General features: G+C 36.0%; 2 protein-coding genes across 4 annotated transcripts in view; both read left to right on the top strand.

Annotated features, from left to right (window-relative positions):
* The first annotated feature begins 2,588 nt into the window (after positions 1-2,588).
* Positions 2,589-3,517, top strand: hspb3 (heat shock protein, alpha-crystallin-related, b3). The gene has a single exon (XM_015365087.2). It carries the CDS (start codon positions 2,723-2,725, stop codon positions 3,152-3,154), a length of 432 nt encoding a protein of 143 aa, XP_015220573.1. The 5' UTR covers positions 2,589-2,722; the 3' UTR covers positions 3,155-3,517.
* A 1,673-nt stretch (positions 3,518-5,190) lies between these two features.
* snx18a (sorting nexin 18a) overlaps positions 5,191-24,027 on the top strand; it is a 62,294-nt gene continuing 43,457 nt past the window's right edge. For 2 of the 3 annotated variants that reach the window (XR_011189073.1, XR_011189072.1), the window contains exon 1: positions 5,191-7,340. Coding sequence is in view for 1 of the 3 variants with exons in the window: in XM_006626743.3 (XP_006626806.1) it covers positions 5,834-7,340 (1,507 nt within the window). In the remaining 2 variants the exon portion in view is untranslated. The remainder of the gene's footprint in view (positions 7,341-24,027) is intronic. The other variant, XM_006626743.3, reaches the window with a different exon arrangement.

Here is a 24,027-nt window from a genome sequence, read left to right as displayed (position 1 = left end):
TGAATAATATTGTTGCAAATTAACAGTATTGTAGCATTACTTAAAATAATTAAAGAATTTGTAATGTATTATTTTATTTTATAGCTGCTGTAGGAATGCAAGAAGTCACACATTCCTGAGAGTCCTTAGTGCCTAAATAGGATCTGTCACTGCCACAAAGACACAACACCACACCACACTGCAGGTGACCTACTTTTTGACTAGTAGAAAACCAGATGTAAAAAAAACCCAACAAATTAATTTAATTTTCATTTAATTTCTGTAAATGTTTATTTACTGCTGTAACTACATACATTTTTCAAGGAAAATACATTTCACCAAAGGTCTCAGTAAGTGCAAATAACACAAATGCACTTCTGAACTTGAGGAAAGAAGATTGCAACACTGGAACACTGAAAGTGTATGTTGTAATGGATAAAATATGTAACAGTCTCAGCTGATTTCAGGATTGAAAATATGTACTGAATTGTATTCCATCCCTACATTTCTCGGTAAGAGTAGGTAGTTATCCTCGGTCTGGGCCAAATTTCCCCCCTCAGCCTTTATCATGGCCTCCAATTTTACCCCATGTATGATTGGCTTGCCCTGTGATGGATTGGCGCCCCGTCCAGGGTGTATCCTGCCTTGCACTCATTGCTTGCCGAGTAGGCTCCAGGTTCACCGTGACCCTCACCAGGAAAAGCAGTAGTGAAAATGGATGTAAATCCGTGGCAGGGCACACAGGCACACACACACTCACATCAAGGCCAGTTTTCTCAGGAATCAATTAGCCTATTAGTATGTCTTTGGACATTGGGAGTAAACTGAATCACCTGGAGGAAACCCTTGTAAACATAGCAAGAACATGCAAACTCCATGCAGATAACACCCGAAGTCCAGAATTAAACCCAGTGCCCCTGTGCTACAAGGAGGCACTTCTAATCACTGTGCCAGCTTGCTCCCCCTGAACTGTATTGTAGAACATATTAACTGGATCCAACACCGTTTTTATTTATGATCATCAGTTGACATTTGTATTCAGATTTGTTGACTTAGAGAGGAAAACAATTCATTGAATGTCAGACACTAGAAAAACATTAATGTGCAAATCTTGCTGATTGTATATGTGTAATGCTGAATAACTTCAGATTGGGATCCTAGTTGTGTGTACTTTCATATAATAATGTCAACAATATGTAAGGATGATATAGCGGTATGTAGACACATCTAAATTGACATAGTTCACATACAGTAGGTAGCTGCATCAGCATGCATAGGCTACAAAGGAACAAGTTAAAGGTTTATTCCAAGCTGAATAAACACCTGAAAAAGGCTCCACAGACAAAACGTTGTTTCCTTTCTTCTCTGGAATATACCTTTACCTTGTTCCTCTAATTTGACACGCCCTCTTATTTACTACATTCACCTAAAAAATTATTGTCACAGAGGCTCTATAAAATAAATAACAAAGGTAATGAACTGTATTGAATTTTTTCAATGTGGATTTTATTTTACTTAATGATTGAATGAATCAAGATTACACATTCCTCAAATTATAAAATTATTTCCACCAAATAACGTGCCACAATAATTGGCAGTGGACAGTAATGCCACCTGGCAATGACTGAAGGCTTAAGGTGACAAAAGGAAAACATTTTGAAAGGGAATGCCATTTTCAATAGGCACTGTAAATGCACATATCTGTATTTTTTTTTAGTTCTACTGTGTTATGTCTGGTTATGGGATTTAGATTTTAAAGATGGCTTTTCTTTCAACATTTAGGCTTTCATTGTATGCTACATTGATTTTAAGTATACAGTATTTGGCAGAATTGAAAGCTCACCTGATTTATCTTGTTAAATAACGTACAGTATTAATATTACAATAATGGCACTTCCTATTGTAACCAGAAGATGGAGATGTTCTCCTGATCAAAGTTATTCAAAACCCTTTCGTCAGCTATAAACTGCTCGTCAGTTTCCTATTGCAGTATTATTGAAGTTTGTTAAGAACTAAGTATATTAGCAATTATTCGTATTTATTTAGAGAGTTAATTAGAAATACATAAGAAGACGATTGGGACTTAGACATGAAATTATGCTTGACCTTCCAGAGATAAGAAATACAGACAAATATATTTCTAGAAAAATAATAATACCACCTTGATTTTTTACATTTATACTTAATAAGAACAGATTAAACAAAAACATTTTGAATAAAATAGTAAATTCAGGCTAATACTTCCAATTGAATTGTAACATTCACAACATTTTAATACAATGTAATATAGAAATATATTTTTCTGACAAAGCCATACATATGATGTTAGAACTCTTTAAGATATCTTTTAATCCCAGAAAATATAAGAAGGATAGTCAGTGTGAACAATAAGTACTGATCACTGAGTCAAACGTGATTTCCTTGATTTCAGTTTCTCCAACCAATTATTAATGCTCAAATTGGCACTGAAAATATAAATTCATTATAAGCTTTATGTCAAGTTACTATGGGCATTTTGTTTTCTAGCACTAGCCATACAAAGATCAAAAGAACCCCTGGTGATAAACTTGTCATCAGAACAATTTTGCTACCTCTAAAAAGGGATAGGCTCCCAACCCCCTCCTTAGCACAGCTCTAAAAAAGTCACATTACTACAGGCCAGCCTTTTTATAGAACTTACTGACTGCACTCTAACTCTGTCTAGCCACAGCAAGGAACAGACATACTGTAGATCTGGAGAAGAATGGCAGACGTTACCATCACACACTGGGTAAGAAGCCCTGTCCGTTATCAAGCCCAGCTCGAGGGAAGAGACTTGGAGGAATGCAAAGAGGAGCACTGGCTCTTCGCGCTGCCTGGGCCTTCTTTTGAGGGGGCGACAACTGAAAAAGGAGCCACTGTGGAGAGTCTTTGCACCACACAAACAAGAGAGTCTGGTTTCCAGGTGCTGTTAGACGTGGCTCAATTCCGCCCTGAGGATATTCTCATTCAGGTTTACGAGGGCTGGCTCCTGGTCAAAGGCCAGCATGGCCCCAGGATGGACGAGCATGGATTCATCTCCAGGAGCTTCACCCGGCAGTACAGGCTGCCAGACAGACTCCAAGTGGGAGACCTGAGAGCTATGCTGTGTCATGATGGAATTCTGGTGGTGGAAGAAAAAGGCCGTGGCCTCTGAACTAATTAAAGAGCGTCATTAATTGTTTCAAGCACAAGGCTTCCTTTGAAGATTTGGCAACACCTCATAAATGTATTGAGGTCCAGGCTATAAACAGGAAAGCAGGAAACATTGTTTGTTTTTTTGAGTGTTTGCCTTTTTAGGGCCTTCAGTGATTTTTGGAGAAACATTTTTTTAAAAGAAACAACACAGTAAAATGTATTTCTAATAATATTGTGATATTTAAAAGAGAATAGTTGAGATGTTACTGTACTCTGCCCTCTATGTATTCTGTAATACTGTAAAACTATTTAGGTAAACTTAGAAGAAGGCATGTTAATTCACGACATAAAGTAAATGAAAATACAACAGAAGTAAACACTATCAAGTTATAATATTTGTATCATTTTGCTGAAATGTATGCTTTTGGATTATTTTATTCATTTTATTACATCTTCTGTGACTTTATGTTATATTAACAGTAAAGAGGCACAGAAATATTTAACAATTATAGTATTCATGGTATTTAAAAATAGAATATATAGTATTTAACTTTGTGAAACAGTTGCTAAACACTAAAATAAGAACAAGTTCAAAAGTTCTCACATTAGAGTTATTGTCTACCAATTCTATAATTGGTTGTTCTTGAACAGCAGATTTAGCATATCTGTTGATACGTTTTCAGCTAAAATCCACCAAAACAAAAACTGCAGTTCTAATCAGCAAAGTTGACAAATGACAAGCGATAGAAACAGAACAGATAAAGCATTTCAGCCTATATTGTCTGGAGACCTGTTAGAGAGTGACTTCACCTCTAAGAATAACATTGGAATGCCAAGTGCTCCACAGTGCCAAGCTAAATGCCCCAGTAAGATGTTGGAGCCATAAGGCGATGGAGAGGTTTTTTACACTGTTTTTAAAATTTACATGACAGCTTTTTTAATGCTATTTAATGGTTTAATGCCCTTATTTACATTGTTGCATGTGCTTATTCATTATAATAATAGCATGAAATCAGTAATTGAAACTGAGTTTTTTAAAAAATGGATCTCAGCAGAGGAAATTATTTGGAACTTCTTTAGTGTTTTATTTATTCATAGGGAGTATCTTTAGTATGAATATTTTTAAAATATGTCCAAGCTATAACAGGAAAGCAGGAAAATCCCAAGTCAAAAACACTGTGGGAAAAGCTAATTTATGGCTTTTCAGTTTACTGCCAGCAATGCTGCTCAAAGAAACATATCAAAAAGTGCAATATGTACTATACAGTAATCTTATTTTTAAAAATCTTCAAGGGAAAGAGTACACTGAGAATTTTCTTTTAAAAATATGCCAGACGCTCATTCTGACAAATTGCAATCACTTCAAAGTCTTTGAAAGCAAGCCCAAACATCTGTGAAGTTATCATTTTGTCATTTGTTGTGGGAATTTTCATTGGAGCATTGGAGCATAATCTGAAAGACCTTTGCAAGGAGTCGTATAGTACTACGGTAAAATGGAAAAATGAGTATGAATTCAGTGCAATATAGAAGTCATTTTGAATTAGAAAAACACAAGTTTTAACCGGACCAAAAAGCTTTGAAAATTTATCTATAAGTGTACATACACTGTAATATTTTGTTGAACACAATAAGGAGAAATACTTGTTTGAAACTGAATTTTTAAAACATTAAGAAGTCTGACATTAGCAGAAACTAATACAAGTGCTACTAAACATCAAATATAACAGTAAATACTGTTTCCAACACATTTTTCACATTTTATTTTATTGCTGTGAGTGCGTCTATAAATACAGTATATACTAAACTCCAACATAAATCAATGTAATTTACACATACATGTGTACACATTTTTATGATTTACTAGTTTATATTCCAAATAATGTTTTTTCCAACAACTATATCTTTGCGCAACCGTTATACAGATGAACGGATATTTAAATAAAAACGTGCTGGTATGATAAACGTATATTCTTTACACAAATCATAAATCACTTTCTTGATAATGATTGATACACTATTAAATACATTTTTATTTAATCTTATTCCTTGACCCATTTGCCGTAAACAGATTTAATTTTTGCAAATTAGATTTTTAGCTTGTTACTGCTTCCTGAAGTAAGCGTGTGAGTCAGCTTTATCTGTCTGGAGCGGTATCTCTCATACAGTACATTTGCATCTTATTCACAGTACACATTTATCTAGTTGGGGGGGTATGCAACTTAGAAACATATTTATATTAAAAGTTTTTAGTGATCAGGACTTCAGCCTGAATTTTTTCTAAACAATTGAGGGTTAAAGCTAATATCACCAAACCGCAGTCGATTCGTGTTGCCTGACTGCCCGCAACCTCCGTCAGGCTCCTCCCTCGATTATTCAGACTGATTACGTGTGGCGCTGTTGCAATATAGAAGGAGAAAGAGTCTGCTGCAGCTGGAGAGGTAGGAGTTGAGCTGCAACTTTCATTTAAAAACAGACGAACTGCTGGATTGCGCTTTCTTAAAAAAAACAGCACCAGATGCGGTGAAAAAAAAAACAGTTTTCGATCCGAATACAAGATCGTCGATCATTGTACAACTAAGGAAGAGAAAAATAAAATCATTGCTTTACAAAGTCTGGACAGTTGTGCGGAGTTTGGTTCGGCTGGCTAGTCTCCGGGAGTCATTTCATTTGTGTTGTTGCTTTGGATAGTTGGAAACTAATGGCGTTGAGGGCGAGGGCTTTGTATGACTTCAATTCCGAAAACCCTGGGGAAATTACGGTCAAGGAAAACGAAATTGTAACCCTGTACAGCGAGAACGATATAGAGGGCTGGCTGGAGGGAGTGAACAGCAGAGGGGAGAGGGGGCTCTTCCCAGCCTCATACGTGGAGATCCTTAAAAACGACACAGCCCCTTCTTACAACAACATCACAGCTGGAGATGGCTACATAGGCTCAAGGTATTCCAACGTCCCAACCGTGGATTATGATCCTACCTTCAAAAGCCAGGCACAGCACGAGAACTTCACGCAAGCCCCTGCGGCAGGCTTTTCTTCTTTCCCTGTGACATCTCAACAGGAGCATAGCTTCCAGGCAAGCCAAGGCAGCGACGATGATTGGGATGACGACTGGGATGACAGCTCCACGGTGGCTGACGAGCCGGGAGTTGTGGGAGGAAGTTACCACGACTACGACGGCACCGGTCCTTCCACATACCGGTTGACCACCAGGTCTGATGCTTCTTCCATTTCCCGGGGTGGCAACGCGCAACATCCCAAGAGCTCAGCCACCGTCAGCAGGAATCTCAACAGGTTCTCCACTTTCGTGAAATCTGGGGGGGAGGCTTTCGTGCTAGGAGAGGCATCCGGATTTGTGAAAGATGGAGATAAGATCTGCGTGGTTATGGGCCAGTACGGACCCGAGTGGCAAGAGAACCCTTACCCGTTCACGTGCACCATCGATGACCCCACTAAGCAAACCAAATTCAAAGGCATGAAAAGTTACATTTCGTATAAGCTGACACCCACTCATACGCAGAACCCAGTGAGCAGAAGGTATAAGCATTTTGATTGGCTTTACACCAGGTTAGTGGAGAAATTCCCGGTCATTTCGGTTCCCCACATTCCAGAGAAACAAGCCACGGGGAGGTTTGAGGAGGACTTCATCTCCAAGCGAAGGAAAGGCCTGATTTGGTGGATGAACCACATGACCAGCCATCCTGTCTTGGCCAGGTGTGATGTCTTCCAGCATTTCTTGGCATGTACGGATGAGAAAGCCTGGAAGCAGGGGAAAAGAAAGGCGGAGAAAGATGATATGGTGGGGGCCAACTTTTTTCTTACCATCAGCACTCCGGCGTCATCCCTTGACCTGCAGGACGTGGAGAGTAAAATTGACGGCTTTAAGTCCTTCACTAAAAAGATGGACGACAGTGTGCTGCAGGTTAATGCCACGGCCAACGAATTCGCCAGGAAGCAAATAACAGGCTTTAAGAAAGAGTACCAGAAGGTTGGGCAGTCTTTTAAAACCCTTAGCCAAGCATTCGAACTCGACCAGCAGACGTACTCTGCAGGTTTAAACCATGCAATTGCTTACACCGGTGAAGCTTATGATGCCATAGGAGAATATTTTGCAGAACAACCCAAGCAGGACCTTGATCCCGTGATGGATTTGTTAGCTCTTTATCAGGGACATCTTGCGAACTATCCAGACATCATCCATGTTCAAAAAGGTAACGTTATGGGTACTTTTATTCTAATGATAAAATAGCATATAATAAACTGTAGACGCATTACAACACCCGTGTAAAACCAAAAGGTGGCTTTCCCCGCATTCCTCAAAAGTTAATAAATTTTGTGATATTAGAATGCCATTGTATTCACTAAAAACATCACAGTTGTTAATACAGGTACAGTATATACTGCTTGCAGGCAGATTGCATTGCATTAAGTTCAGAGAAAGTCAATAATTGGGATTAGTATTAAAGAGCTTTGTTTTGCAAGTATTTCTTTTGGAGTTCTCTTGTATTAATTGTAATTTAACAGCAGTTTTTACAAAACATTTTACAGGTGTTTCCTACTGGATGTACTTCCTACTAAAGCTGCAGGATTAATGTTTCCTGAATGATAAAACTGATAGTTTTGTCACAATTACAGCTTTATATTTTTATATTATAAACAAATTTGAGTTTTATTTTCATGATGTTATAATTACAGTATTTTTGTATTATTTATACATAAAAATAAATAGGATTATGAAATATACAGCACTTATTTACAGTTCAAGTAACATTAAATAAGCAAGTTGGTCTAGATTCTTGCAAATAATTAGCATAAAAGCATGGAAACGGATGCTGATAACCTGTGGTTTACAACTGTAGTGCAGGAGCATGGTGTATGCCTATTCATGTACAAAATAGTATTCACGAATCACAGAATTGCACATCAGAAAACAGGCAAAGATATTTCAACCCAATAGGATCTTTCTCAGGTAATACTGCTTCTGTTGTATCCACCAATTACAGAAAATGTGCATTTTTTTATATGTGCATGCTGTGACTTGCTTATTTTTCCCCTTTCATTGATTGCAGCAATTTTGTATTTGTATCACTTATCAGAACATTGGGCTGGTAATTGTAGCCAGTGTATATCATGGCATAGAGTCTGCCAGCACGTGGAATTCTGCTGCAAGGAAGAGGTACCATTCTTCTAAGATAAAGTTAGACAATCAAGGTTTGTAGATAGAGGTGGGAAAGGCTCAGGTGTCAAATAAGAGTATCCCATAATTGTGTTCAGATTTGATGACTGAAAAGTCCATGGCATATGAATAATGATCAATATCATGCTCATCAGACCACTGGGGCAACCATACATACTCTGAATGGAGGCATTGCCATCCTGAAAGACACTCCTCCTGACAGGAAAGAAATACTGCAGCCCGGGAGTGAAGATGATCACTTCAACTACCATTAAGTGGCGATTAGTATTGACCTTGCCTTGTAAGCGAATGAATGCACCCAAGTTGTGCCAGGAAAATTGCCCGGAAATATTATGAACTCGGATATCCTTGGTTGTGAAACATCCCTTGAGCTGTCTTGGTCACTGAAGCTCCTGCCAGTTTCTTTTTTCTTAGTTCTTTTTCTTTTTCTCCTGCCAGTACCCTTTTATGACTAAGTGGCAGTTAGTCTAATTGTCCAAAATGACATGTTGGCTCTAAGTCTTAGTTTAAAAAAAAAGTCTGTCTAATGTATATAACACTGAAAGAAATATGCAAATTTGCAACAATAAATGTATTCCACATGGCATGGGCGACAAGGTATAAGCAACATGAAACGAATATAAGGATGTCTGCTAATCCATTTAAAACAAGCTGATGATCTTCTTTGTCCCAGGTTTATCTAGTGTTCAGGTTGCCTGTGTGTTTGTATAACCCTTTAGCAAATGTGAATACGTCAGCACTCTCCAGCATTAGTACAGCAAATTTTTGCATGACAAACTGAAATGTTTGCATTACAGAGTTGGCTTGCAGTAACACCACAGCAGCAAATGACTGCTGAGTCACATGGGCTGCATATTGTCTTTTGCTGACGTCATGTGTGATTTTCCAGGGCTGGTAACCTTTTAAATTGTCAGACTAGTGGTAACAGAATATGACAGTTTGTTTCCAGTAAATAAAGGTTTTTTACTGACCCAGGCCAGCTCTCTTGTGGAGACCACGCTATTGGGGGGGGCGGGGGAGGGGTTTGGCTGTGGTAAATTGTAACCTGATGGAGGATTTTGCATTCAGTGCTGTTCAGTTACTTCACAATTGCTGAGAAAGAGCTTCTCTTTGGTGGGGAATGTTTAGACTTGGCAGTCTGTCTTCTTATTTACATAAGGGCCTAAACTTCTTCTTAAATCTAAGATTGAACAAGAAGAAAGCTAACAATCTGCACTGCATTAGCAAGGACAGTTTATATTTAGATTTTTTTTCTTACTGTATATATGTCATAATGAAAATAATTACTGTTAAACTGTAGTTTATTTTTTTGTCAGGGTCTTTGATGTAGATCACTGATTATTTCAGAAGTGTGCCTCCATTGTATTCAGAATGCTTAAGAGTGCTTGTTCAAGATTAAATTGAATTACCTAGTCTGAATTCCTTATTTTTATTTCCTTGTATATAATATCATCACTTTCCAAAGTTCTATTTTTGTAGCAAGTGGGTAAATGTGTATTGTTCAGAATACTTCATTTCAGATTTTTGTAATCTGTAGAAAAAAAATAATTTTGAATATATAAACTTGTTCTAACTAAAGTAATACTATCTATGAAGTCAACTTTGTCCCCAATTTATTTCAAGGATATGATTTTTATCACCTTACAGTAAAGTTATTGCTTTGCTGGAAGAACAAGTCTTGGCGTATTGTTTATACAACATTGACTGAAGCTCATTTACTTAAGAGCTTATCTCACTTTTGATAAAATAGACAGTCTGCTGTTTGTTTTTGCAGCACCAAATTATGTAGAAGTGATACTGAGGTAAAATACTTATGTTTAATTTTTATTAAATATGTTTTGATGAGAGAAAATGAATACTGCAAAACTTCTTGCTTAACTTGCTGTAGTACAAATGCAAATAGAACTGTATGAAAAACTGAGTGGGATGAAAATTTCCCACATTATTAAAATACAAAATAAGGGCACATCTATTCTTTGTATTTCACCTTCATGTTTATTAGCACCCTTTATACTTGGACATTGGTCAAAGCTGTTATACAGTAATTAGAGAGAACATAGTCCTGTTGTTCTTGTGGAAAGAAAGTTCCTGAAATAAAGTTTGTGATGCACCAGCTTTCGACACTAATATCCATAATTGAGGACCGCCTTCTGTGTATCCTGGTGCTTTCTGAAAAAAATGTGCTTTACATACAGTGTTAGGGCAACTATTGAAAAACAATTTTAGTTTGACTTGGTGTGCCTCAGTCTGATGTGGAATTTGACTGTAAATTTGAAAAAAAGTAGTACAACATGTAGAAGAACATCCATCCATTTTCTAAACGCTTCATCCAGTTAAAGGTTGCTGGAGAGCCAGAGCCTATCCTGGCAAGCGCTAGGCAGTATTTTCTAAGAAGCCAATTGTCCTACCAGTATGTCTTTGGACTGTGGGAGGAAACCCATGCAAACACAGGCAGAACATAAAAACTCCACTCAGATAGCACCCCTGGAATTGAACCCAGGATCCCACCATGCCACCTTAAGGAAGAACATTTAGAATTATTTTCTTAAGGAAGAACAATGAACATGTAATATGAAATAGGTGCTTAAACATTTCTAATTTGGGATATTTTAAATTATACTGTATTAAAGGAATAAACCGCCATATTCTGTGGGTGTAAGAAATTCTAGTGAATAGTGGAAAAAGTTGTATTCTAGCTATTGGTATTAGAAGTTAATTGTACCATAGAATAATAATAAAACATTTGCAGGAGTATTGGTTTTATAAATAAATCAGAAGTTTAGCCTGTTATGGTACAGTGTTGTAGAGGATAATAGCACACTCCATCAGAGTTCTTATCTTAGTTTGGTATAGTGCATTGGATTAAGCAGGTAATTTGATTTCAAATTTGATATTTCAGCCCACGTTGGAGATTTTTGTCCCTAAAGACATAAGTTGTTTCATATAGGATTGTAGAATACAATTGGTCTGACACAATACAGTTGTTTGTGATGCCTTCATTTTATTATCATTTTGGATATGACCATAGTATGTTGTATAATAGGCATTTTCATTGTCTGCCTTTAGCCTATTATAGATCAGTTGAAAGCTTTTGTTTCCCTTTTGATTGGATTTATGTAGTGATATGACTTAGTTGCAGGGTATTTACTGTACTCACTCTTTCATTTTGAGTTGCAGTCTGTATTTTGTTTGTTGAGGGAGTGCAGAATCTCTGTTTGGTTCTGGTGGAAGTGTTTAGGATCAGTGTATTTGTGGTGGTATGTTTTAAAAATGGGTTCACAGAGTATTTAACCAAAACTTTATTTTTTAATATATATAAATATAATAACTGAAAAACAAGATATATATAAAAAATGCAGCCTAAGAAATCAGTAATTATTTTCTTAGAAATGTCACTTTGGTGCATAAGAAAACAAATTCTTTGCATGTTTTTAGTGATTTACGTCCCTAAGGTTCCCACAGTACTTCACACAAAGGAGGATCCCCACTGAACCTTCAGCCCCACTACACAGCACATTAAGAAAGAAATTGCTACACAAATTTATTTAAGGTGGAATTTTGAGTGGGGCATTTTGTGCAAGTACAATGTGGAATTTAGCTGGCACATGTAATAAGTATTACAATAAATTGTATTTGCATTACTTAGTGCTTTTCATCCCAAAGAATCCCAGAGAATTTATATAGAAAGGGCAAAGTTCTTCACACTAACACTGAAGTTCTGCATTCACCTGGGTATTGTAAAGCAGTTATTAAGCCCTGGTGACCTTTTCGCCATGTGGCTATTCAGGAGAGCGGGGAGAAACTGCTTCATTTAATTAATTAAGGGGTCAATTTAGATAAACCAGATTGTACAAGCCCAAGAGTTAATATAGCCATGAAAATATGGTTAACATAATTAATCCTAGAAACTGTACCATGCTATCTTGTAGTGAGAGCCTGCATTTAGCAACATATCTGAAGGATGGAACCTCCTACAGATGATCCAACAATCAGGCTACAAGACAGTAACACTGCTGTCACAGATGTCACAGTGGCAAACAGTGAATGAAGATTGTGTTTAATAACCTGGAAGAAGTCAGTTACAGCTATTTCTGTTTTCCAAAGGGAGTTATTTTGGTAAGCAACAGGAAATACAAAAAAACGTGCGCTATTTGCTTGATGTGCATTTCAAATGTTGGTGTTAAAGGATGCTGTGAAGTGTATCTCTAAATATGAAAAGGGGTTTTCTTATTTTATTTTGAATTGTGAATTGACGCATTGCCAGTGAGTCCACTATATATTGAGATAAATGCATACAGAAAGGAAGCATCATTGCATACTTCCAGTTTGCAATACATGCAGTCACCAAGTTTTGTGGTGAACTAATCTAGATGAGGTTTGCAAAAGGGTCAGCTGAATACATTTAACCAGAAGGATCAGTATAATATAGTGTGCATGCAAATGTTATACAATCCAGCTCTACATTAGCACAACTTTTAAATATTGCTAAAGATTCTGAATCATGTTAGAAGTAGTACTGAATAATAACTGATTTTTAGTGTACAAATTCTTACATATTGCTTATAAGAAAAAAGTCCTTTGCTTTAAGCAGTCAGTGCTGTTTGTGGGTAAATTAGACCAAGGGCTAATTGTTATGTTTTAAATTTAACCTTACTAAATTGTTTTACTGATGAAATAGTCATACAAAATGAGTGTAAGCTTAATTGCAAGTATTCTTTATTAAACATAAAACAGATGATGTCACTTAGATAACGTTCTTGCTTAATTATCGTAGTAGATAACAGAAATCCCTGACTTGTTCATATTAAATCACAAAGTACTGTGAGAAGTGCAGTTTAACTTGGGGTTCTTATGCTAATTTACAGTATTTCTGTTTGTTGCCCCAGACTGTAAAAATGAAACTTGAATGATTGCTGCCCTTAAGTATATTTCATACTTGTGAAATCAGCTTAATGAGAAGTTTTAATACATAAATCTGTAACTCATTCATGTAAGCATTTTTGTCTTCATGCTAAAACATAATAGAGGTTTTCATCCTCTGCCTTTTCCTGTCATATATCTTTCAGGTCCATGATTGTCTGGCCGTCTTTTGCTTGAATTGATTGCCACACTTACAAAATACGGTTATGTTCTGTATCATCTAAAGAAAACTTTTAAAACTGTGGCTACCAGAATGAACAAAAGAAAAGCAAAGCACCACTGCATTTAACCATCCTTTCTCTTCACTCATAAAACATTAAGGAGCAAACCTGATATACTGTACTCCTCTGTCATTTCCTTTAGTGAATTACCAGAAAGCCCTTTCATAATCCATTTATGCTGGAAGTGGTAGTTGTAGTAATTCAAATATAATTTATTGTTAGGAGAAAAAAAAACTTGCAAAATATGCAAATACATGGAACATAAGAAATGTTGGAAATGAGAGGACACCATGTGGCCAATCTTGATTATTTGAGTGCTAGTATCTTACTTATACTAGGAGTTTGTCTAGCCATTTCTTGAAGGATCCCTGGAAAACTACATCTTTAGCATTGCAAGGCAGTTTGTTCCATACCCCTGCAACTCTCTGTGTAAAACCATACTTCCTTATATGCTGTATTACACATTTTCTGGCAACATAAATGGTAGTAATCTTTTGTTTATAACATTGTGGCAGTGGATTTCACCAGCTCACCTGTACTAGTCCATAGCTTTGTAAATTGGGCTGTTAGTAGGTATTGGACAACTTCACAGCATTACCTATTTCTTTGTTGAGCTTTTGACTGCAGTTTGTTTTGTTATTAACTTGTATTGTAGCTGAACCATTGTCACAAAATACACAACAGAGATGAGTAAAACAAATGTTACTTTTGACAACATTCAGGAAAGCAGGATGTTATCAGGTCACCTGCTTCCTTGTTGTGCAAGATATTCCTGTTTCCTGCTGTTTGTTAGTATAGTTAACAAAGTTGGTTTGTACCTTGTGTTTGTAAGCTTTAATGTATATCCTAGAGGAGACACATGGGGCACCTGGAGGTGAGGCATTTAATTTGGTATAACTTTGCTTTATTTTGACATGGACAGATTTATGTGCAGTGTACAGGTAATAATTTATAGTCTTCCACCCATCATCATCCATAGTCCTTCTCTTTCATAGCTTTATTTTCATTATGTCTCTTTCATTTGTATTGTTTTTTAGCATATGTATTAAAGAAAGGCTTCTGTTCTGAATGATTTGTTTTTTACTTTGGATAAAATGTGACATATTTTCAAATGCCCAAAACAGAAAATAATCGCCATGCCCTCAAAGTGAAAATGTGAGGATGAATGAAATTTGTTTTTTTAGATGGGGAAGAAATTGAATATTGTGGGAGATTCATTTAGCAGTCTTGTTAAAATTTTCATTTTTTTTCTCTTCGTAATGGATTTCCCTGGGCCCTGGTGCCTGACATTTATTAATCAAACATCGGAGACAAGAAGACTCTATCAGAATGGATTTGCACAATGTGTGTTGCTAGCTGTTGGTTGTTCTGCTTTGAACTTGCCGTGAAATTATTTGGAAAGACAGTGCTTTACTGTAAAACAGATGGCCATAAAGAGTATCTTTATAGGGTTATTAAGTTTGTGTTTGGTATGTAGAAATGCAGCTACTACTAAAGAGCTGCCTGAGAAGAACAGACCCACACTGGCCTTTCTGTATGCAATCCCAGCATGCACTCTCATTTTTGGCTTTCTATTCAATTTCTCAAAAAAGTCCCAGAAGGCAGTTTGTTCTAGCTTAGTATTCTAATTCAACAGTAACACAGGAAGATTTTTTTGGAGCACATTGCTCTGCACTTTGTATCTTAGAGCTGTCCTAAGTATCCTAAGCTACATTAAAAATGTATAGCTCTCTTCTTCAGTGCATTACCTTGTAAGTAAGTAGGTACTGTAGAGTTTAATGGGAAATTTGAAAATGATAAGTCAATGGAAAAAAAGATAGCTTCAAACACCTCATTTTGCCAAATATATCTTCTTTGGAATTTCTAGGACTTTCTTTGCTGCTGTACAGATAAGGTAAAATGTGTAGCTTTATTGTCGCTAGTGATTACAGAAAACAGTGCTTTAAGATTAATAATGTTTTTGCTTTGTTCAAGTTTGCAGTGTTGGTAGAGGGAACACTCTTGGGTGTTATTGTGTTGCCAGTGGTAGGTTTGTGCTGGCAGTGTGACTGGAATGTGACAAAGGAGTTTTACAATTTCAGAATTGTGGCCACCCTCATGAGACTTTAGGGTGAAGATGTGGGAGAAAGCTTGTATTTTTTTTCTTTGCAGCAGGAGTATTCTTGTTTGATGTTGCGTTTTTGTAGAACATTTCAACAAAAACTGTTGTAGACAAAAACACTGTAAATCTCAATTGTTAATTTTACCCAGAGAGATGTACTTGCTTCAAAATAATGAACACTCTATCTTTATGAAACTTTTGAAATAATATATGATTCATGAACAGTACAACATTAATCTGCTGATTGACAAGAACATAGTAAACATTTAAAACCCGGTTTTCTTTGGAGGGCACAAAGCCAGACCTTTGAAGGTAACTGCAGCATGATGTTAATTTTGACATATGATACAGGCCTATTTCCGAACGTTACAGGTTTCATTGATTGTATAGTAAACCCTCAGTTTAATGGACTAATAGGGGGAAGGAGTGTGCATTACTGCCTGATGTCCATTAAGTTACAAATTATTTTTTTCATCCTCAAACAATATCATATGCGAAAAAATATATATATGCCATATACTGTATATGCTTTCTGGATTTTAAAACTTTTTTTCCTTAATTTAGAGGAACACAGTTTTTTATCATAAATATACAAGCACTGTTTTACTTTTAATATACTGTAAAAAATTAGCTAAAGCAAAAAAAAATGCAAACAATATCTAAGCAACTTATCTACTCTATGCATAATTTAAATTCTTGGATTGTAAACCTAAAATGTATTTTGAACCTTTTTATTCTTTTTGCATTTACATATATTTATATTTTTTGCTTTTTTACATTTTATTAGCATTTTAATGTATTTCTGAAAATAATTGTCTGTAAGAATAAACTTAACCATACAATATAAACAACACCCATCATAAACAATTTGTTACAGGAAAAGTTTGGAATTTCTTATTTTACATGCAAAATGTTAGCAGCCTTTGTTAAATCCAAAGTCCATTAAACTTTACATTAACTAGGTCTGTTTTTCTATTTTCTATTTATCTACTTTTCCTCTAAAATCTGGTCAAGACATTTAACAGGTACAGAAAAGTTACTTGGTGCACAATCAACATTTATTTTTATGCTAATTTTGCTTCATTCCCTCAAGCGACTTTTAGCACAGCATACAAAATTGCATCTGACTTTCATGGTCTGTCTAGAGTTTTAATCATTGTTCTGTCATTGCAGAAACACAAACCTGGTTTCTCTCAGGTTTTGAGATTGAGCTTGTTTGATTGCTTTCACCTTTATACAAGTATGATTGTGATAGTACTCAATGTGCTTTCAGTGAAATCTGCAGCTTCTTGAGCAGTCTGTTAACTGATATTGTAAAAAAGAATGGGTATTTGCAGTGATATTTCAAAATAAAGCTTTCTATCATATAGCCTATTGCATCTGAGAAAGTAATATTTACGAACGCTTTAGTTTGAAATATCAGTGCAAATACCCATTCTTTTTTAACAATATATTTTAATAGACTGCTCAAGAAGCTGCAGATTTCACTGAAAGCTCAGCATACATGAAGAAGGAAAGAAAAGTGGCGTTTAGTGCCAAAAGTGGCTTGTATTTGCTATCACTTCCTAATGAAGTGCAACCTGAGCAGCCCATAGTATGTCATTCTATCTCATGGTGTCCTAGTCAGTGTGGAGAAAAAAAAACTAATGTGTACCTACCAGAATTCACAGTTATTATTAATTTATTTGTACTCTGACGCTTTTATCCAATGTAACTTACATGGTCTCACTGCGAGGTGAAACAAAGACATTACAGAACCTTTGAATTTATGTTGAGGAATATTGGGGCTTAATGGCCCTAACAAACCATTATTGACTGTTGCAGAGTAGCAAAGAAAAGAAAAGGTTTTACCTCTTGTGTACATATGTTCGCTCTTGGTTGTTTCATAAGACGTCTGAGCCTCTTTAACTCATTAGAAAAGTTAGAAGCGGTTAGGTTTTATTAAGCATGTTTGACTTACAGTATCCATCCATCCATTTTCTAAATGCTTTATCTGGCACGTGGCTTGTGGGGAACCCTGCAAGCAACGGGTGCAAGGCGGGGTACACCCTGGACAAGACAGGACAAGACAGGAGTGACGCATGCCGGAGCCAGTTTTCCCAGAAGCCATTTAACCTACTTTACCAGTATTTCTTTAGACTGTGGGAGGAAAGTGGAGCAAAGGGTCGGTGATATTTTATATGTGTGAGTGGCTCAAAGATGAGTGGGTCACAGGAGTCTGTACTTCCTCCTTCTCCCCTGCATGCAGTTGCAGTGTTCATAGCTGTAAGCCTGAGATGTAGCTCGAACAGTAAAACAGCTCAAACAGTGGAAAAACATAAAACTGGCCATTCTGAATTGGGTCTATGTAACAAAAATAATCAGTAATTCTAAATATATCAATGTGGTATCAATCTTAATCCAATGTGTTGGACAGAATTTAATTGCTTTTCTTTTTCTCTACAATGTATACACTCTACTGTACAGTATAGTATGATGTATAGTTGTATTAGTATGATAAAACTATACATTATTATGTAAAACTAAAACCTTATTATACTGAGATAAAATAAAAATGCGTTACTTAGTTCAAATACCCATTTGTTGCATCTTCACTGCCATTCAGTATAGATGCCTACATCATCAATACCATTACTGTAAAAAGATGACAAAACACATGCAAATTTCTTAGTAAACAATTGATTATTTATACAAATGAGTTTATATCGATTAGCCAAGGCTGTTTGGAAAACTGTATAAATAAAGTTCTCTGCAATATAAAGTCAGTGCAGAAATTGTTGATACTACAAAGAGTGGTGTCTAACTATACACAATATGTCTGTACTGGGTTCACATTGAATGCAGTCACCACAGTTTTCTTTAAAGACAAGCACAAAGTATGTGGCTTTTTTCAGCTAGAAAGAACAAAATATGATTTGTTTTACTAAATTTATCAAACTTCTTTTTATGTAGTTTCAGATGGATTCAATTTATTAATTGGAACTGTTTGCATTTGAAGAAGTGCAGTTCCCTATGAAGAAGACATGTTTTTCTACTTCTGCAGTGCTTCAATCAGCTATAATGCAAAACAGATTAGGTCAACAAATTTGCAGTTGTGAATTTGTGGAAAATCAGTTCTTCATAAAGGATAGAGACCACTACAAAATGAGAGTTTTTCTTAAACCATCTTATGGCAGCATTTTAACTTTTTTATGTTAGACTATAATCAGGAATTTATTTTTTATTTCACATCTTATATTTGTACCTGATTATACAACTTGACTGATGCTGTCTAAGCAAAGTATCGAGATCAAGTGTACAACAGCAGTGTCCCACTTGGGCTCTGAACCATAACCTCTTATTATGTGTCTAGAGCCCCTAAAGACTGCTAATTCAAGCTCAGTACAAATCAGTAATGATCAAAAAGAGAAAAGAGGAGTTTTTCACACAGATGTAGAAGTAAAAAAGGCTGAATGGCTGAAACCCTAGATTACAGACCCCATTATAGTCTGGTTAATATGAATTATGATCAGGGTACTGTTATGTGTGTTTTACATATTGGAAAATATACATTTTTTGTTTCAGAAATTGATTAATAAATGGCACATTCTGAATGTACCACAGTCTTATGAAAGTTTGACGTTTACACTGTTGTATAGTGTGTCTATTTTTAATTGAATAGCAATCAGTAGTAGAATCCAAGAACATTACTACATCATTTTATGGCCAGCAGCTATATCACCTTGCAACTCACAACTGGCAACCCACTGAAGCTAATTGTGATAGCAGGTATGTGGCTGGTCAGTACCTGGATGGGAGACCTCCTGGGAAAAACTAAGGTTGCTGCTGGAAGAGCTGTTAGTGGGGCCAACAGGGGGCACTCACGCTGTGGTCCATGTGGGTCCTAATGCCCCAGTATAGTGACGGGGACACTATACCGTAAACAGGCGCCATCCTTCGGATGAGACGTAAAACCGAGGTCCTGACTCTCTGTGGTCATTAAAAATCCCAGGGTGTTTCTCGAAAAGAGTAGGGGTGTAACCCCGGTGTCCTGGCCAAATTTCCCATTGGCCCTTACCAATCATATAAAACGCTTTGAGTGGAGTGTCCAGAAAAGCGCTATATAAGTGTAAGCAATTATTAATATTATTATTGTTATCATTGTAATGTTTTGTACTTGGTTTCATAATGGTAATAAGTTCCTTCATACTTTTAGAAAAGGGAATGCAAGCACTGACTATCCATGTCAACAGTACAGTATATGCCTCTGATTCAAATTTAAATTTGATTAAATGTTGATTAAATGTTGATTACATTTGATTAAATATCACTATTCATTTTAACATCGGTGTCAATTTTAAACACAAACCTTAAATGATATATGGTTTATATGATGACTTCAAGTACCAGTAGGTTTATGTTGAGATACAGTACTAATTTAAAAATGTTCTGGAAGTAAGCAGATTGAATTTTTCACATCTGAGTACTTGTCACAGTCACTCCATTTTAAATCAGGTTGATGGGGCTACAGTTCTCTGCCTGTGATTGCTACATACTAATCGCTGGGATTCCCTGTTGATGATACTATATTGCAGGTTTTAGCCTTCCACATAATGCCTAAATGTTATTTTGCTTTTTAAAGTGAAAATGCAGCTAAAGATTTAACTTTCTCACAATGATTTTCTAATTTGAATTAGGAATATTATTTTTAATTCTACATTTCTGTGATAATCTGATCATGAGACAAAGCGGTGAGTCATAGTAGTGCCTCTTTAGATGTATTTTGACTCTCAATGAATGTGTCTCTGTCATGCCTCTAAATGGATAGCTCATGAGATTCATAGGAGAGTCATTATCTTTTAGTCCTAACCAGCTGTAGGCTGAGGAATTGAAATCAAGTTACACTTGATTCCTGAAGTGTGTTATCGGCAAGATAAAGAATAATCTGATTTGAGAAAAATTCAGATATAGTATTTCTTCATAAATAACATTCCTGGCTATTTTAAAATATTTAATTTCTTTTCATCAAGCAGTTTTTGCGAAAATGATAAGAAGATATTAGTATTCATTTAATTCCATCAGAATAATTTATTTAAATTTGTAAGAACTGCAGGTATATTCTTGTACAAAGGGTCTGTTATTTAGACCAAACCTTCATTGTGCTTTTTGAGAGTATTATTTTATTGTACCTTATTTGAGAACCTTTATCGTGATGTTTTCTTGTGGTTAATTTCATGGCAATCGAAGAATAGATGAAAACAGTAATTGAAGTAGAGGGCAAATTGAATCTTGTTAGAATAGGGGTAGACTGAAATCTTGTTTGCATAAAATATTTTTTCCTCTGTTCGTGTAGCCTGTTTCACACAGATGTGGAAGTGTATTGTATTTCTTTCAGATCTAATTTCTCAAAGATGATTTGTACCTGAGACCTGTGACTACAACTGCAACAAATTAATATTTTGATAATCGATTATGCAGGTGAATATTACACTGTTTAATCAATTAATTGGCTTAGCTGAACATTATGGCTTGTAAGTGAGAAAGGCTGTGACAAATAAAAATTGTCATTGTTCAGTAGCCATAAAGCTTTATTCAATAAAATAATGAAAAACACAAAACTTTGAAAAAGTTTCAACTTAATTAACATCTAACTAGATTGTCTTTCACTCTTAAATTTCAGGAAAAAAACTTTTCTTCTTTTTTGTACAAAAATACAAAATAATGTTCTGTGTTATAATAAAAAAATAAATAAATAAAACAGGATTCAAATACGTTCAAAATAAGCTTCAAATAAGTCCCTTGAAATCCAACTGTTAATTCAGAATAGCAGCAAGTTAATTTTCATTTGACTGTAAGATTTGCTATGAGCTGTGGTGATGAACATTAGATAAATAATAAACGTAGATTATATCTCTCTTGGTTGCAGTGTCATTTAACTGGGTTAACACTGTAGTATATTCTGATCATATTTTTATATGAGATGAGCTATATATTACGGTAGTTCACAAGATGATCTATGTATGAATAGGTTTAAAGGACGAGTTATTTGTTTGATTAGCTGCTGATTGTTAAATAAACAATTTTTCAAAGTAGCCCATAATTATTTCTGATAGGATGACAAGCTTTATCTCTTTTCTTTTTTTGTTTTTTTTTGAAAGACTACTATCCATATGGTGAGGTTTAAGCAAACCGAAAATATACTGCAATGGCATATTAACTTGAACTGCAACTGTGCTAACTTTAGGCTAATAGACAAATGAATGGGAGCTTGTGATATTTCCCCATTTGAGAAACCTATGTATAATTAACCAAATTAACCTTGTAGAATTTGATAGGATATGGAAAGCTTCAGTGATTTTGGTAAGGGTAGCTCATTCTGACAAACTACTCTGACCGTTCGAACTACGGGTAGCCACCAATCCTGAGCGAGTAGCTCAGTTTGTCAGAACACTGCTCACACCACCAAACGCAATAAATTTGCTCAAGCATGCACATTGTACTGCCATGTAATCTTAAATCAACCACCTTAATTCTGCATGTTATGGTTTTATCTTTTGTTTTAAGAAAATGTTCCCACACTGCTTCTTTTTTAACTTTCTGCCATTATTTTTAGTTTTTTTTCTTCAACCTGTTCTATAGTTATGGCACTATAGCAGCATTGCTGCCCACTTCAGGTTAAGTCATTAACTCACTGGAGGTTGGAGACCCATTTGAAAATGTAAACAAAAAATCGACAACGGAAATTTGTCGACAATATCGAATAATCGTTTCAGCCCTACTGTGACCTTACCTCAGGCTAATGGGCAACCTGTTAATAGAATCACACTTTGAAGTCAAACATCAAAGAAAAGGAAGAATTTTAAAATTGTAAATTAGCTTTGATTGTACTGTAAAATGATAGCAGTGGAAGTAGGACGGTGATTGTGAATATTAAGTACAGGTTGATTTGGGATTGAGAGCCATTTTGAAAGCTCCTCAGAGAGTTTCAGGTTTGGGGAACAACATTACAAACTAATTTTAGATAGATAGATAAGACTTCATTGATCCCGAAGGGAAATTGAGGCATTACAGCAGCCCAGCCCAAGAAAAGCAAGACAGACATCAGAATAATGTATTCTAATGTAAGTATTAGAGTAATTAAATAAGTATATAGAATACAAAATAAAATAGCAAAATAAGTGTGTGCAAAATATGCTAATGGTCACTGTAAAACAATAAAAGATGTGCAAAGAGTGCATGGGTAATACAGATTTAAAATACCACATTATAAACAGTATATTAATGCAGTGTCCAAAAGTACAATAGTGCAGCATGCTGTCCATAGATGAGCAGATGAAGGGCTAACAGGCCTAGCATAGGGCAGTGTTATACACCCTGACAGCCGCTGGGAGGAAGGACCTGCGGAAACGTTCCCTTGAACACCGTAGCTGGAGCACTCTTACTAATAGTGCTCAGCTGTCTAATAACAGTCCCATGTAATGGATGAGAGGCATTGTTCTCGATGGCTGTGAGCTTGGTCAGCAATCTTTTCTCCGCAACCATCTCCAGTGAGTCAAGGCTCAGCCCCAACACAGTGCCAGCCTTCTTGATGAGTTTTTGAGTCTATTTACATCTCTTGCCATGATGCTGCTGCCCCAGCACACGAAACCGTAGAAGATGGATGCTGCCACCATTGATTGATAAAAACTTGCATTTCACATATACCAAAGGAACTGAGCTTCCTAAGAAAATAGTCGGCTCTAACACTGGGCGTCAGTGTTAACTAGGAATCTGTAAAAGTTGTTTTATACAAATTTAGAATTAAAAAATCCCTTGAAGACGGACAAGCAAGAGAATACTGTAGGACATGCCATTCCCTTAGTTATAGCTTTACCAACATGCTGAAATAAAAAAATATATTTAAAAAATAAATACTATTAAAGGTTGTAATAAGTTACACGGATAAAACCATGCATTATGTGCAGGTACATACTCTATGTAAATCCTTAAACAAAGTACCTGTTAGTAATGCTCTTCTCTTTATTTATTAAGCAGGAAGTGGAAAGAATTTCTACATTAAAAGTACTTATCTGATTAGGCCTGTGTGTTAAAGTTAAAAAAGGATGCAATCTCTCTGAGTAGGAGATTTACAGAGTTGATGTTGTGAACTGTACATTGTGCTTGTTAAAGTATAGGTAGAATTAGGATTGTTGTTTATTTAGTGCTTTTAAGTAGCAAGGTGGCGCAGACGTTAGCATTGCTCGCAGCATTTGGGCCCTGGGTTGCTATCTGCATGAAGTTTTCATTCCCAGTGATTTAAAAAGTCTTTTCTTTGGGTGCTTCTGTTTCCTTTCACAAACTCACAAACTAAAACCATTACGGTAGTTTATTTGGCTTCTGTGAAAATTGGCCCTGGTGTGAGTGTGTGTGTGTTTGTGTCTGTGTGCGTCTTCTCCAGGGTGTATCCTACCTTGCTCCTGTTCCTTGCCGCATTCAACGCC

The sequence above is a fragment of the Lepisosteus oculatus genome, chromosome 3, assembly GCF_040954835.1.
Source record: "Lepisosteus oculatus isolate fLepOcu1 chromosome 3, fLepOcu1.hap2, whole genome shotgun sequence".
Taxonomy (NCBI): Eukaryota; Metazoa; Chordata; class Actinopteri; order Semionotiformes; family Lepisosteidae; genus Lepisosteus; species Lepisosteus oculatus.
This window is presented reverse-complemented; position numbering and strand designations above follow the sequence as displayed.